At 33.1% G+C, this 17,709-nt stretch overlaps 1 protein-coding gene across 2 annotated transcripts in view; it reads right to left on the bottom strand.

Annotated features, from left to right (window-relative positions):
- Positions 1-17,709, bottom strand: part of LOC145255735 (selenoprotein N-like) — a 369,827-nt gene that overhangs the window by 56,376 nt on the left and 295,742 nt on the right. For both annotated transcript variants that reach the window (XM_080114352.1, XM_080114354.1), the window contains 2 exons: positions 5,123-5,484; positions 1,668-1,819 (listed from right to left, as the gene is read on the bottom strand). In XM_080114352.1, coding sequence (XP_079970478.1) covers positions 1,668-1,819; positions 5,123-5,484 — 514 coding nt within the window. The remainder of the gene's footprint in view (positions 1-1,667; positions 1,820-5,122; positions 5,485-17,709) is intronic.

Below are 17,709 nucleotides of genomic sequence, written 5' to 3'. Positions count from 1 at the left end.
TAATTGTTGCTATTGTAAGCCTGGACTTGGCGAAAAATGTGCCAGTCCTTAGTGAATTATACATTCGGCAATTGCTAGCCCGACACCTCCAGGCATAGCCATCGCTGACTTTTGCTCTTCTCATAAGCTGACAGCTGTGTCCGCATGAAGATCACGTTTTCAACCTTGCCAGTAACTTTTTTTGTTGGCAAAAATCCAGTACTCCGGCTGGGGTTTTGAGTTGGTCACATAAAGATGTGAAATTCATATTTTTTTTTTTACACATTTTTTTCTTCCTGCCCTGAATTTAATAACTTGTGTGTCTTTTCCATTAATGTAGGAACTGGTGTGTGTGTGTTTTTTTTTTTACTTTTTCTTTTCTTCCTCTTCTTAAATTGTTGTCTGCTGCTTTGAATTTGCAACGCGCACTGCGTTGAAAAACTTCGCACCTCATTTTGAGTGGCTCAGCTTTATGTTACGGTAACGCTTGGCTTACTCCGGCAGTTGACGTCAGTGTTCCAGTGACAGCCGAGCAGTGGCTGAGTTACATCCAGATCACTCTCTGCACTAGTACCGAAAACGGGATCTTATGAGACCTGAGTACTATTACAAGTTAGTGACACCCGCTGTTCAAAAGGTCCCTACAATATATATTAAAAAGTTTGACTCATGTCCAAGTAACCTACATCTAAAATTTCAAGTGTTTAGACCCAAAATTGGCGGAGGAGTTTGGTAGAAGTCAACTCTTTCACCTTTGATCTCTTGGCAGCCAAATCTTTGCCCAAAAACTGATTAAAAAGCTTGCTACATGTCTGAATACTCTTTATGTAAAATTTCAAATGTTTAGATCCAATATTGGCTGAGTAGTTTGCTAGAAACCGGTATGGTCAAATCTTTTAAACTTTAACCCTTTGGCAGCAAAATTTTCGGCCAAAAACCGATTAAAAACCTTGCCCTATGTCTGAATACACTATATGTAAAATTCCAAATGTTTAGAACAAAAATTGGCTGAGTAATTTGATAGAGACTGCAGAAGTTAATTTTTTTTTAATTTTGACCCTTTAACATTTATTAGTTGTGGCTTAAATCAAATTAAGAAGTTTGATCCATATTCAAGTAACCTACATCTAAAATTTCAAGTGTTTAGACCCAAAATTGGCAGAGGAGTTTGGTAGAATTTTCAATGGTCAAATCGTTGAACTTTGACCCCTTGACAGCCAAATTTTTGGCCGAAAACTGATTAAAAAAAATTTCCCAAATCTCAATACCCCTTATGTCAAATCTCGAGTCTCTAGACTGAAAACTGACAGAGTAGTTTGGTAGGAAAATGTAGACACAGAGACAATTTCACTTTTATGGATATATAGATTAAATTCTTTTTCAGTATTTCAAGAGATAGACCCAAAAACTGTCCTTGTAAGTTTATATTTTTACATAATTGATGAATTCATTACAGTTTATAATTAACATTTTCTAAATTAGTGCTATTTAGAACCGGAATAGACAGTAAGTAAAAAAATATTTAAAAAGAAAAATCATGTAGATTTAGTTTTTGAAATCTTTCTTGCCAATAAATTTTCAGAAAACCCATTAATAATTTTTAAGTCATTCTTCTTTTTTGTAAGGTAGTTAATACCACTAATAGTATAATTAGAAGAGTTATTCTGTAAAAGTATGACTTAACTCACCCACATTAAGTTTATTGTGATTTGGTACAGCCAAGTTAAAATAAAGGACAGAAGTCGCATTTCTGTTGATGATGAGGTTTCCGGAAAAGTAAGCAGGAGTGAACCAAAATGGCTGCAAAGGAGGCTCATTTAATTGAAACTCAGCATGCATCCTGTAGGGAAAGAGAAAAGATATATAAAAAGTGAGAAAAGCGATCTTGTAGCTGGTTGAATAATCACAATTAATTTTACTATCAAAAAAGCATTACAAATAAATCAGAATTTAAAATTGCAATTTTTTTTATTAATTATTTTCCTTTTACTCCATATTCTCCCACTGAAGTGTAGAGGATTACTGTGATAGGGGCCATAATCATAAAGGGCAATTTAACTGGGGATTTACAAGCAAGATGTTTGTTCACATTACATTTAAATTTCTGTTTGTATGGTCGGAGGAGTAGGAAGGAAACTTCAAAGGAAAACAGTTCAAGTTAAAAAAGATACTAGAGTAGAAAATCTTCTAGCATCTATAGATCATCTATAGTGAAGGGGTATGATTTTGCTACTAGTCAGGTGGGTCAGGGATATTTACATTGAGGAAATACAAGTGCAGTATGTTCATTGGACCACATTCCATGAAAGTACTTGTAAGACAAGCACAGGGATGAAACACAGTGACAACGCAACAGGGGGTGGAGCCTGATAAACAGTGTTGGACCAATTAGGTTACATTTTCTTTCTACCTTGTCTAAGAGAGAGAGAGAGAGAGTAGTAGTTGGTGCACTAGTCCAGATGTGGCAACTATACTCCATGTAAATTATGGCTGTATTGGAAAATAGCAGGTGTGAGAAATTCAACCGGGATGTGCAGCAATAGTATAATGAAAATTTAGGTATTTATATTGCAAGAACATGGATGTGACAATAATGGATTTGATATTATTGGATTTTATGGTATAACAACTGTTATTGGGTTATCTTCTTAAGCTAAAGATGCTTTATTAATTTTTGGTGGAGTTTTCAACATTTTTTGCTTTCGTTTGTAAATACCTTATGTTTGTTGATATCTTATGTCGATAATTGAATAGTCAGTATAGTAAGCAATTCACTTGTGCTATCAGTTTTTAAGTTTACAGAGTTACCTGTCTTATTCTCAACATTATAATGAAACATATTTATTTTAATCCCTAGCAATGCAAAGTTTCTTGTCTTTGTCCTCAACACTATAATGAAACACATTTGTTTTAATGTATTCCAAAGCAATGCCAAATTTTTCATCTTCCCCTTCTACATCAAGCATATGCCACTTACCAATGTACTGCTGTATTAGCACACACATTTGCTCAATCAGGATTATTTATCACTTTTTGATTCAGCATATACTACATATCAATGTACTAATATACACACCTGCTCTATATAGATTATTAAGCACTTTACACCACATACCATGTGTACTACTGTTTTCTTTCAGATACCTGCATTATTTAAGGTATTACCAAGTGTAATATTGTATCCTTACTATTATTGCTCCTGGGAAATACCAAATTTCTTGTCTAATTTGTAACATCATAATGACGTTATTGATTGACGTTATTGCTCCTGAGCAACATGGCATTTAAACACACTTGCTTTATCTAGGGTATTGAGCACTTTTGAATATGTATATAACTTAACAAATATGATAACATATTATTACTATTATTACCCCAAGACAATGATCTGAAAAGAAACAATAATACAGTGTGCATTATTTAATATTTTCACATTTTTGAGGAATGGTAATCACTCAGCAATTTCTTTCCATGATAATGTTAATTGTATTGATCAGACTACTGTGCTCACCTTAAGTGTTATTTGTGCAAAGTTTTGGTCAGATTAACCTTTGACATCCTTCAGACATGTTGGTTGTTGTTTGGAAAAGAAAGGAGAAAAGTTACTGATTCTGTAGATATTTTTGTATTCTTGGAGTAAACCTCTGTTATATGGCTGTGGTTTTGTATGTGTGAAAAAATTGGTTGACAAAGGGGAGGTAACTCTAATAAAGCTCGACAGAAGATTATCTTCCTTCCATCGTCAAAATTTTAAGAGTGTACAATTATTGTTTTTCCTGCAATTAGAGACTTCCATCACCGAAATTTTAATCACAGCCATAAAACAGAGACTAACTCCAAGAATACAAAAATATCTACAGAGTCTGTAACTTTTCTCATTTCTTTTCCAAACAACAACGAACATGTCTGAAGACAGTCAAATGCTAAACCGACTGAAACGTTGCATAAATAACACTTACGATGAGTAAAATATTTTGACCAATACAAGTAATATAAACAATCGGCCCTCATCGAAAAATTCAGAACTTTACTACATAATATTAAAAAAAATTAATTCTGTTCCAGTTGGTTTCTTAAAGAACCAATATATATTTAATAATATTAAAAAAATAAAAGTACCTGTCTTTTATCTGTGACAATGCTGAAAAAGTTTTGTGGGCGTCTCATGTGAATGGTTTTTTTTAACTTTTAGCAAAACATATTCATGTTAAAGCAATGGTCATAGAACCATTTGTTGAATGTGCCTACGTCTCCACCTAACCACCTTACCCTAAACGTTCCATGGTTATTCTTTGTCTTCATCTTATTATTAGCCCTGTCATAATTTTAGTGTAGTGTAGTGTAGTGTAGAACAAAGCCATGGCTCACATAAATACATAAGATAGACAAAACAGGCCTTGAACATGAGTGTGTCATTGGGGTCCCACTAGTTGTGTCTACTTCTGAGCTAAATTCCCATCTTTAAACCTTTGAATCTCAACTAAGTTGCCTGACCTTTCAATCTTTCCAACCAGTCTCAGTCAAGCACTGTCACCAAGATCATACTTTCAGTTATATTGAACTCTTGCCATTCTCCAAAATTATTCCCTTGTCCTTCACTGCCAGAATCTCACTGATCTCCTCTCAATAGCCAGTCCTCTAAATATTTTTACTTTCACCTGGAAACTAGAAACATCCTTATCGCCAGAAACTAATGACATCCTCTTTCCTCAGATTTCACTGGAAATTCTGATTCTTTATCTCTCCACTTTTCTAACTGCTCATGTAACTTGTAATGCAATATATCTGTTGATTTCATATTGTCATTCATTTTCTAGTTAATCTCTCATTGTGGTCCATTGTGGTCCTGGTTTTGGGAGAAGTCTACAGTATCACATCCACAGAACTCTTCTGTATATATTAGAAGAAGATTAGAAAAATACCTGTCCCAGGACAGATAAAATAATTCCCAGAAAGAAGTAACTAAAAATAATTTATTAAAAATAGTAAAAGGTGAAAGAAAAAGTGAGAAAGAGAAAAAAGTGAGAGTAAAAAAAAAAAAGTAAAGAAAAGAAAATGAAAAAATGTTGTAAAGAGGACAAATGGTTAGTAAATACAAGATTATAACATGTGCAGAAATTAAAGAAAACAATGTTTGTCTTACCTGAAGACAATATCCAAATATTGGTCATTATAGGCTCTGACACAGGCCACAGCACCATGTGGACCAAATCGAGTTAAAAGAAAAGGTCTTGGGTGAAACATGGAGAGCAAAGTGTAGAAAATTGCCTGATCAGCATCAACTTTGGGTGGATGATATCTATTATTGGGTGGCAAGATACCCAAAAGTGCATGATATTTTTGGATGTCCCAGAGCAGATATGGCACGCCAACAGAAGTTTCTGATTTTGCCTCAAGGGGAAGAAATGATTTAAAATGCTTGGCAGCAAAGTCCATTCCTTCAATGGCAACAGTTTTCCATTTTTTTAGTCCATCGAGTGAGTCTGCAGAGTTTGTTTGTAATTCCTGCAAACAAAAAATCAGTTTTTAGAATTTTTTGGATTGGATTTCTGAGAAAGAAATATCTGTCTCAATCAATTAATCTTTTCATATTGTTCCATATTTCTTGGCAGTAGTTTTTGAGGTTAAGTACAAATGTTAATATCCTGGTACAATGGATTAAACAGTATAATATTACATATTAGCAGTAAAATATGATTCTTAAGTTTAGTGTTGATATAACTCGCCAAATGCAAAGTGTATGATTGACAAAGTTCATCATAGTTTTACTTGTCCTATAAATCGGAAGTGAATCTGATACGTTAGTTTAATCATGTAAGAATTTGAAATTACATTTCAGTTGCAGACTAAACTAAAAAGCATGCAATATGAAATCAAGAGAATAGTGGCACTTAACGTCCTTGTGGAGATGATTCAGACAAAAGCAATTCTTATTTAAGGAAAATAAATATCTATAGAGTTTAATAAATAAATAAGGAACATTTTAAGTTAAAGTTGTCATTGTCTCATTTTCATGTAACCTTCTATGTAAATATGTTCACTTCTAGAGAGAGGTGAGGGGTAGAAGTGGGCAATAAAATAATTGAATGGGTATCAGATAATTTTAGGAGATTTATATAAAAATAAATAGTTGATTGGCTAGTTGAAACATGTGGTAGGAAAGCAGTTAGATATCAGTTGTTGCAAGAATTTTGGATGAGCTAAAATGTCATGCAAGATCTGAAGAATTAGGAAGCTTAATCATCTCCATGCTGATTGTCTAGATAGAGACAACTTTTAGCTTTGTAAATAAAACTAATAATAAATAATAAATGAATAAGATCATCACGGTTGCCTTTCTGAGATATGAACCTAATAAGAAAAATATCAAGAGAATATTTTCAGTTCTGCCCTTCAAAAGATTTACAGTCATAAATACTCATATCCAATAAATTTATAAGAACTTTATACATCATTTTTAAGAGTGTTTTTCACTTTATCTAATCGTTTAGATTACAATCGTTTTAAAACAATTATGTCTTTTCAGAATGTTGAATACAAGATGGAAAAAAAGCAAATTAACACAATCTTCTTATTTCATTTTAGACTAGACCGACAAGCTGCTAAAATAATTCATGATATCAATAAAGCATTTGGCCAAGGGACCACTACTAAATGCACAACACAATGGTGGTTTAAGAAATTTTGTGGCGGCAACGAATCCTGAAGATGATGGCCGGTCATCGAATGTTAACAACGATCCATTAAGAACCTTAAGTCAAAGCCAATCAATGCACAACTGTTCGAGAACTTGCTTCTGAATTATATATGAGGCATACAACAATTTCCAACCACTTGAGAGAGATTGGAAAGACAAAAAAACTTAATAAATGGATGTCTTACGAATTGAACGACAATTAAAAAAACGTTGTCATGAAATGTCATCTTCCCAACTTTTATGCAACAAGAACAACCTGTTTCTCAACCAGGTTGTGATGTGCGATAAAAAGTGGGTTCTTTACGACGACTGGCGATGCTCAGCTCAGTGGTTAGACGCCATCGAAGCTCCACAACACTTCCTGTAGCCAGAATTGCTCCAAAAGAAGGTCATGCTGAGTGTTTGGGGTCTGTGACTGGTCTCATTCATTATAGTATTTTAAATACAGGTGAAGACATTACAGCGGAGAAGTATTGTCAACAAATGAATGAAATGCATTAGAAACTTCGACAACACCCAGCATAAATCAACAGAAAAATCCCAATTCTCCTTCACGACAATGTCCAACCACACGTTACTACACCAACCCTGCAAAAGTTGAACGAATTGGGCTATAAAACTCTCCCTCATCCATCATATTGTCCGATCCTCTTATCTACTAACAACCACCTTTTCAAGCATCTCAACAACTTTAAAACCTGTGATATTAAAAACGCCTTTAGCAACTTCTATTACTAGAACACAAGATGTTACTGGCATAAATTACCACTCATTTTGCATTGGCAAAATGTGTTGATTCTAATGGTGCTTATTTCGAGCAATAAATTTTTGCTTGAGCTGAGATACGTTCATCTGAATTTAAAAGTAAAAAACTGCAAGAACTTTCTTGACGACCTGATATTTGGAAAATAAATTAACTGTTACATGAATGAAGAGAGTGAGAGAGAATGAGTGTGCAAATGCTAATTAGTACTTACTCTTTTCTTCGATTCTTACACACCAGACAATACATGGCCAGTTTCTCCTTCTTTACATTTGTCATTTAATTATTCTTTTATCTCTCTCTTTCCTTGCCTGTATGCCAATTTGGGGTCAGTGGCTCTTAACATCGTCTTTATATGATTTGCTTATATATATGTATAGGATTCATTGTAAAACTAATTAGCTGATCATTATGAATTTTGGAAAACAGGTGCAGGCCCAAGCGTGGACTATATATTAGTTTAATTAAGTTTTATTTAAGGGAGGGGAAGGGGCTTTTTGTGAAAATTCAGATAACTCCAATTTTTGTGAAATTTTAACATTAGTTATTAGACATCCATTAATAAATATTCAACAGAGTTCAGCTTCCTTGGAGTATTTTAAAGGGTGTTTAGAGGGCATAATATACGAAAATTCAATTAAATCAGATTTGCATTAAATTTGCTGCATTAATCTTTCTAATTAGACGTTAAAAGCGGTACAAAACTGTTCTGTTCATGAAATTAATTTTAACAAATATGGTACAAAACTGTTCTGTTCATGAAATTAATTTTAACCGTCCTGGGACGGGTATTATTATAGTTAAGTATAACTTTAAGGGCAAAATAATAAAAAATATTTATGCAATTTAAAAAGCCAAAATGTAAAAGAAAAATGAAAGTAAAAGGATTTTTGAGCAATGCTGCTGGGTACAATGTGAGAAATACTGTACAAAGAAGAAATACTGAACACAAATTAAAAGAAAAATGAAGTTGTTTTACACACAAGTGCCATCACCAACTACAGAAAACTAGGTTTACAACAACAGATGCCACATACAAAGTCATTATGTCTAGTCACTATCATGTAACTTTATAAATACTTTTCTTACACATTCAGGTGTTTCAATAAAACCCTAGATTCCATCCGAGGAGCTACACCAGCACTATCACATTAACCTACAAAGGAAGTAGTCTCGATTTTTCCCCCTATTGCTGAAGTCCTCCTATGGATCCCCATAAACACCACAGGAATTTATACACATGGTATGGATATTGTGGTTACACCCTTCTTAACTGATTCATAAACTAATAGCCCAAACGTTAAATTTCTGTCCGCTAATTCAAAAAATAATAACTTCTCCCTTACAACATTCCTGCTATTCTGATTAGCTTAGATCAGACCAATCACTTTTTTTTTTACACAGGAATCACCACATTATCAAGGGCAAGAGGCCACTCAAGGATAAGAGTTAAAGAGTGTACAGTAGAAATTGGACAATATAGTAATCATTAGTTATGAAAATTCGGTTAATTTGATAACTTATATGGAACGGCTCATCAAGAACTTATTTATGTTAGACTTGAACACAACCATATTGTAGTCAGCCGGAAAGCAGGAAAACGGAAGACAATTCCACAGGCATGCAGTTCTAAGAAAGAAGCTTTGTTCATGGAATCTACGTTTAGATTTAGGCACAGATAAAGAGTGGGGGGAATTATTGATAGTGTGTACAGCTAGACGAGTGTTTCTTGTGAAAGTTTGGCGAGGGGGGACCATAGACTTAAGCTCAGTCGAACACTTTCCATGAAAGTAACGATACAACAGAGACAAACTCGCAACATCTCTTCTGTGTGAGATAGAGGTTGCAGGGAAGAGAAAAGGACATCTCCTATGAGGCTACAAAGTCTATTTTGAACTCTATCAAGGCAGGACAAGTCCTTTCTAGCAGCTCCTGTCCAGATGTGTCAACAGTATTCCATCCTTGGACGTACCTGGCTCTTACATCAGCAGTGAGATATCTACTGGATCGATAGAAAGATCCCACCATTTTTCCAGCGGCCTTGGCAACAGATTTGATGTACGTGTTCCATTTAAGATCAGGAGTAATGGTCAAGCCCAGAAGCTTGTCAAAACTTGAGGCCTCCTGAAGACGAGAGCCATTCATTTCAATTGTTGCCAGATGTGGATCAGAATGTTGATGATGTAAATACAATTCTATAGACTTAAATGAACATGCACTCAAGTCGTTATCCAATATGATTACTACCGATATAAGAGGCCAGAGCTTTACATTAAATAAAGCGATTACTGAGTCTCAATGAGAGAGAAAGAGAGAGAGAGAGAGAGAGATACACAGAGATAGAGTCAGATCAAGAGCTAGAGCGACAGTTATGTTTTGATTACATTCGAAAACTGTACCGAAATGTGAGAGAGAGAGAGAGAGAGGCAGACAGCCAGACTCTCGCTCTTTCTAATTGTGAGAGAGAAAGATAGACAGAGATAGAGCTAGATCAAGACAGTTATATTTGTAAAAGTCGAAAACTGTACAGAAATAAGAGAGAGAGACAGACGGATAAACAGAAATAGGCGGTGAGAGAGAGACCGAGAGAAACAGAGGGAAATTAAAACAACGTAATGGATTGACCTCATTCCATTAACATGTCATTATTTGTTTTAAATAGAAAAAAACGACGTTATTTAAATACAGTCATTGTGGCCCAGTTGATAGCAGGCCCACATTATAACCTACAGGTCTCAGGTTTGTGCCCAACCAAAGGATTGTTATTTATTTTTTTTTTTTTTGAAGTTTTAACATTTAAAGAGGGTTACGCCTTACGATAAATACGTTTTCATGTTTTTTGCTCCATTTTTATTTGTTATTTATATTATCGAATTCATACAGTTTTATTGTTTTTTCTTTTCATTTGTTTTTTTTTTTTAATTTCGAAATGAAACGAAAAGCCTTCATTTGTTTTTTAAGTGTTTTCTTTTTTGTTTTTTTGTTTTTTTGCTTTATTTTTTATTTTTTTTAAGGTTTTATTTTTTGCTTTTGTTTCGGTGATATGTGAAATAATTGAAACCATTGCAGTCATTAATGAAAAATAATAAATGATAAATACACCAAAGACGTTTCATTTCATTTCCTTAAGATATGATTCCATGTTTTCTTTCGTAAATAAATTTCTTTTAATAAATTTTTAAATAAAACTTTGAGACAAACTATTCTTCATGCTTCTTAATCATCACTTCCCCCCTAGTAATATTCTACATAAAATTTTTAATAAGAACACTATTAAGCTTAGCTACCGTTGCACAAATAATCTAGAAAATAAAATTAAAAAACACAACAATAAAATACTAAATAACCACAACTATAATAACAATGGTCAAAATAACTGTAACTGCCTTAACAAACCCCAATGCCCGCTCCAGCAAAATTGTCTCTCAACAAATGTGGTTTACAAAGCAACTATTGCCCCTGCTGAAGACCCACAAAACAAAACATTTTACATTGGCCTCTCAAGCACCACGTTCAAAGACAGATTTAGAGTGCATAAATGCTCCCTAAATAACCCCAACCACCCCAATAGTACTTCATTAACTAACCACTATCTACTACTTACCCGAAACAACCTCACCCCAATTATTAGCTGGAAAATTCTGAATAGAGCTAGTACCTGTAAATCACTAAACTCCCCATGTTATTTATGCTTAACTGAAAAATTACTGATTACTAATTTTAGAGATAAACTTCTAAATAAAAAAACTGAAACCTCACTTAATTGTAAACATTATAAATCCCACCTCTTAAGCAACTTCTCACCCTTCTAGTAATAACTATAACCCACCCCTAAAATCTAACACTAACGAATTACACCCACCCTATTTACAACCGAAACTATATAGTCCCCCATTCATTCTAAAAGAACCCCTCCACAGAACCCCCACCTATTTATCCCACCATTTTTTAGCTGCATCTCTCTTTACCTAACTCATTTTTGTACCCCCCCCCTTGCCTTAATCACTCCTTATGTCATTATTTAAAGGTTCTCGCCTCATAGTTTCTTATTGGCTATTTCCATGGTAAGGTCTCGATTTCTAATATTTCAATTACGTACTTATCACAATTGGTATCCTTTGACTTGCCTCTCGGTCTATTATCTACTTGTTAACAACTAATCATTTACTTACCTTCTATTTTAATTAATTATTTAATTTACCATCTACATATAACATATACTATACACTTTTCTCTTATATTTACCTCTTACTAATTCTCTCACTAATAATTATCATATTTTTTAACACGAAGCTTATTTACATATATTTACGCATTTGTGTTTGTACATATACTAAAGCACATGCTCCTCCCCCATTGATGTGTGTACATTTTTTACATGTGTACTCATGTGTATGTATTTGTGTGTTTTTGTTATCTACTTATTATTAACATTTTATTAATTATTATATTAATTTTTATTATTTAATTAACTTACTGATATCCTTACTTATTTTTACTTTAATAAACCTATAACGTATAATTCACCTATTTACCCTTCTATTTCCCCTTTCTTTCTTTCAACTTAACGCCCGACAATTCAAAAATTATAAATAATAAATTAAAAACAAAAAATTAATTTTTTAAATCTCTCCCTGCCCAGCTAATTTTTATATATATATATATATATATATATATATATATATATATATATATATATATATATATATATATATATGTATGTGTGTATGTGTTTGTATGTATGTATATGTGTGTGTATGTATGTATATGTATGTATATATATATGTATTTGTATTTGTGTGCGTATCTTCTACATGTGTATTTGTGTGTGTGTGTGTTTTTCTGTGTGTATGTGTTTTATTCACTTATTATAAATATCTCCCTAATAATCTTATGAATTTATTATTATTTGATTAACTTACTGATATTCTTACCTATTTCTATATTATTAAAATAAACTTGTAACTTATAATTCATTAATTTATATTTTTTCCTTCTCTCTTTCCTTCAACTACAACGCCCGAAAATTTAAAAATTATTTATAAAATATTTTTCAATTTCTCCCCCCACTCCCAGCTAATTTATATTTATATATATATATATATATATATATATATATATATATGTATGTATATGCATATGTATATATATGTATATGTATTTTAGTGTAAGTGTGTGCATCTGGATGTATGTGTATTTATATATATGTTTATATATGTATATATGCGTGTATTTTTACGTATCTGTGTATGTGTGCATATATATATATGTGTTTGTGTATGTGTATGTATGTTTATATATATATGTATATATATATATATATGTATGTGTAATCACGCATGTGCTTTTCCCCCATTTACGTATGTGCATTTGCTGTACATATTTATGCGTGTGCTTGTATTTGTGTGTTACTTATTAAAAATGTTTTTTTTTTTGTTTTTTTTTCCCCTTAATTTTTTTATCTATTATTTAAGTTACTTACTTAAGCTTTCACCTATTTTATATTTTATTTTATTAATATAAACCTGTAACGTATAATTTCTACCTGCCCGGCTAATTTATTTTTATATATATATATATATTATATTTAATTATATATATCATTATACTATCAAAATAAATCTGTAAAGTATAATTCATTAACTTATTTTTCCTTTTCTTTTTCTTTCCATTTTATAAACAATAAATATCTTTCAATCTCTCCCCGCCCGCCTAAATCACTTTAAACCCCATTTTCAACCCGTTCCTTCACTAACATTAACTCTCCAACCTGTTGCCATGGTGATCGTTTAAATTAACTGTTACTTATGCCGTTATCAATAAAAGTAGCGTCTTTTAAGTTTAAACCGTTAAAAAAAACGTATATAAGAATTTACACATAATTAATATTTAATTATAAACCCCTCTCTTATTGAAGACACTCCTACTACTTTAAACTCCAACGTCCTCTCCCTACCACTCCCCCTTCTTTTCTAACTCCCCTTTATCTACGATTTTTCCATTCTTATTTGACTTTATAACTTAGTCCATCTATGAATTCTGACGATGCTAGTTGGATTTTTTCCTCTCTTTGAGGATTTTTCTCTAGCTGAAACAATTTGTAAACTCATTCTGGACTCACAGTAATAAATTTCATATATATATATATATATATATATATATATATATATATATATATATATATATATATATATATATTTACGGCTGGTTGTTGCTCACTACACCACCTCTCTTCACCCATTCTTGACATTCCAATAGCCGTTCTTACCATGAGGAGTTGGGGGTGTCTATTCTGAAGAAAGCCGTTCGTAACAGGAGAAGATTAGGGGTTGGGGAGCAGCAGATTCAACAATAACTATAACAACCATACTATAATTTTTTCGAGGTGGGGGCACGCTTAGTGGGTACTGCTAGTGTTTAATAATCTTTTTCCACTACCATGCTGTGCAATTTTTTTTTGTTTTGATTTTTACATAAATGTAGTTGTAATATGGGATTGTATTATATACAAAGATGTAGTTTATTTGTGTTTCTTGTTATACTTAAATCATGAAACAAACTTGGGAATCTGTCTATAAATTACTTCCTTGAGTTACTCAAGCAACCACCTGGTAAGTTTATAATAAAAAATAAAAAATAAAAGTGCATTTATTTTATCCAACAAATGTCAATTTTCTTCAAAATAATTAAACCAGAAGATTAACAGAATGGACATTTCACATGATACAATCTCATTAATAAACAACATATCAGTGTACAGATTATTGATCTCTAAATCTTATTTCAAATGAAAGATCAGTAAATACTGAAATAAATCCTTTACTGTCTCTACTTTTTTGTAATTGTTTACCAGCTTTTGCATATACAACAAACCAATAAGCTTAATAGCTTAAGGCTAATTAAAAACGGATTGTGTTTGTTGCAGCTGTTGTACTTATAGTGATGTTGTGACTAGGATTAACTTGTATAGCCATGCTTTATTTTTAAACCACAAAACGATTCGCCTCAAGTCATTAAGATTCTATTTTACTAATATATTTTTATACCCAAAAGACAGGATGTTGGGGGTTTTTTTCTACGAAAAGATCACAAAATGACATCTTTGTTATATGCCCCAATTTTTATTATATGAGAAAAATGAAAATATTTTCATTGCTTTTACTCTGAAAGAAATAAATCCCCAATATAAATAATATATATAGAGATAAATATTCTTTTGGATTCTTTAGATAAATAATTGGGTTTTATAAATTAAGAAGTTAGTGGTTAAGTGTGTTACAAATAATAACTCTTCATTTATATTATTTTCAAGAATTTAAAACAAGTATTTTAGAAAAAAAAGGAGTCAGGGTTTGTTATGTTTATGGCCAACTCATTATCCTGGGTACCTTGAAGTCTGAATCAACTATTATTTTACATAGATAGTTATTTGGGTCTGACTTCAAAAATCAAACAAAATAACTTCATATGTTAGTTAATATATACAAGTATTGATCCAACAGGACATAAATAGTCTATTATAATACAAAAATATTTTAATATGCGTATTTGTTTGAAATCAGCTGCAGCATTCTTTTAGTCCTGTTGTCGGAAATTTATCCTCTTTCAGATAAATTTGACGCGAAAGTAACTAGCCTGAAAAAAAATAAGCACGAAATAAAAAAGGGGTGGTGGTGGTAAAGAATAAAATATAAAGGTCTTGTTTCAAAACGAAGAAGAGATTTTCTTTACAATAAAGTTAGTTGCATTAAATTCAAAGAACGCCAAGGTAACAACATATAATGAAAAAAAAAACAAAAAGAAAAACGCTGGTTCTTATATTGAAGATGTTGTATCCATAAACGAATACAATATAATTCAAATAGTAGTTCCTAATATCCCTCTCATAAGCAATAAACTTTAGGAACGTACTCACAAATTGAAGGCATCACGCATGTGCCTTTTTCTTTTTTTCTCATTTTAAAGTCCTTTAAAAATTTCTCTCCTTCCATTTACGTGCAAACCGTAGGCACATAAAATATAGTCTTCAGAAGTTCGTTTTCAATGTATCCGGGGTATTCTGTTGCCGGAATTCTTCTTTGAAAGAGGCTCAGGATATTCCGCTTCCATGCTGGGTAATGAATTTACGACCACTCTCCATGCCGCCGGAATTCCAAAGAGACCAAATTTCGCACTGGGCTCGTGACGTCATCAAGGAGCTAGCATATCCCTTTTCTTCAAATTAAAGGGAGTTTCATACAAACCCAAAATATACAAAACTAAGAATCATAAGATACGAAATACAGAAAATCAAATATAAGAACCAGAATAAAAATATAAATGTAAACTGTGGGATGCACTATTGGCACAAAAAATTCCAACATTCTCCCCCAAAAAGAAATGGCAGTCAACCTGCAGTTGGATGACACCTGTAAATTTTATAATGCATTTTTTTTTCTTTTTATATATATATATATATATATATATATATATATATACCACACAATGTACGGTCAGAAGATCTTCAGGAAACACATGAGAACAAAAAAGCAGAAAAATTCAAATAAGATATTCTATAAAAATTCACATGAAAACCTTCATGTTTTCGGTTTGAACAGAGGAGTACCTAAGCAGATTCATAAATTTAAAACTAATGATCAGATGCAAGGTTGCAACAGAAGTTTGAATGGAGAATATTCCGCCATATAAATAACTATTTACATATATAAGAGTATAAAGGCTTGAGAAGTTCACCTACCATCCAATCTCCTCATCCTTATAGAATCTCTGGCGAACATCAAAATATCTCAGCTCCCTCGTAACCACAAGAGCCCAGTTAGATCAACACCGGTGCTACAAGAGGGACGAATCCAATCAACCCTATGCTTCGATAAGTTCTTCAACTTGGTGGAATGAAATAAAACTGAAACCCAAATTCTGCAAGGCAGTTTTAAGCGTTTGAATAGCTATATACATATAGCCAAACAAACAAAGTTGGGTATAGGTGTCAGAAATACCTAGGTAGCTGGAGATGTAATACTTATGGAAGACCTCTATCAAGGAGAGGTCCAATCTTCTTGTGTTCAGCATCGAAACAAACATCTCAGTATCAGAAAACTCACTTTTAACTAAGTATAAGATGGTCCTGAGCGCCTCAGAAACACCCCAGGACAAATCGATCTTGACTTCGATAGCTCTTGCAATACTGCAGTAAGCTATGTCAAGGCAGATCTTCAAAAAACATTTAAACACGATAACACCTGCAAAAACAGGAAATGTTCTACTTAAAGGAGCAACTTCATATGAAGGTTCTGCAAGCGATCTCTGCACAACATATTCTACATTCTCGGAGAAGCTGAACTACACACCATGTAATCAGCAAATTTGACAGGATTCATCATGGGATTCTTTATCGAGTTACACTCAACATGAATCTTGATGCCCCAGTCCAACTTGTGTTCATGTAACTCATCCAATACCATTCTCCTCTTGATTTTTACAAGTTGACAGGTGAATATAGTACTTTCTACCCTATACCCTTGATGGAGAATTTCTCTCCCAGTGCTAACATTAGCACTTAAAGAAGTGCACAAAACTTGTACTTTCACATAGGATTGACTCCTGTCTTTTAACCACTGGCTATTGTCAGAACTACATGACCTGAGTAATATTTCACCATCATGACTAAGTTCCCCAGTATTCTGACAAGGTTGTGGTAGTTAACCACATATGTGAGTTTTCGAACTCACATTGTTAGAGGGTAAAACAATACCAACATTCCATGGAAATCGTTCCATGAATTTCACAATATTCATGCCCACGCTTAACAAGTTGTGGACACGAGTGGTATCATTCATGATACCCGGGAAGCTCACTCCGAATACATTTTTCTTTAAAATATCACTGGCAAACTGCCCGCCAGAAAAATCAAACTTCAGTGCCTGATTACGCAGATCCTCGGAAGTGGCACTCGCAACACTGCTTTCAGCCCGTGATGCAGTATTTTCCAAGCCAAACTTGCCAGCACTCAGCAAACAGTCTTCAGAGTCTGGACATTTGGGCTTAGGAGTTGATAACTCGCCAAGCATCTCCTTAGGGGTTTCGAATATCACCGGGTTACACAAGGAATCACATTCCACACTATGTGCCAACCTCGAGAAAATGAATCGAACCTGGGACGAGAACACTACAACATTAACAGCATCCGCTTCTACAAGCAAACAGTCCTCGTCCTCATGCAAGGAGCGATCACCCAACAACTCAGTAATGTTATCTACCGATGATAACCATT

The sequence above is a fragment of the Euprymna scolopes genome, chromosome 31, assembly GCF_053919585.1.
Source record: "Euprymna scolopes isolate OS-2025 chromosome 31, ASM5391958v1, whole genome shotgun sequence".
NCBI classification, from domain to species: Eukaryota; Metazoa; Mollusca; class Cephalopoda; order Sepiida; family Sepiolidae; genus Euprymna; species Euprymna scolopes.
The sequence above is the reverse complement of the archived record's forward strand: the minus strand, read 5'-3'. Positions and strand labels throughout refer to the sequence as shown.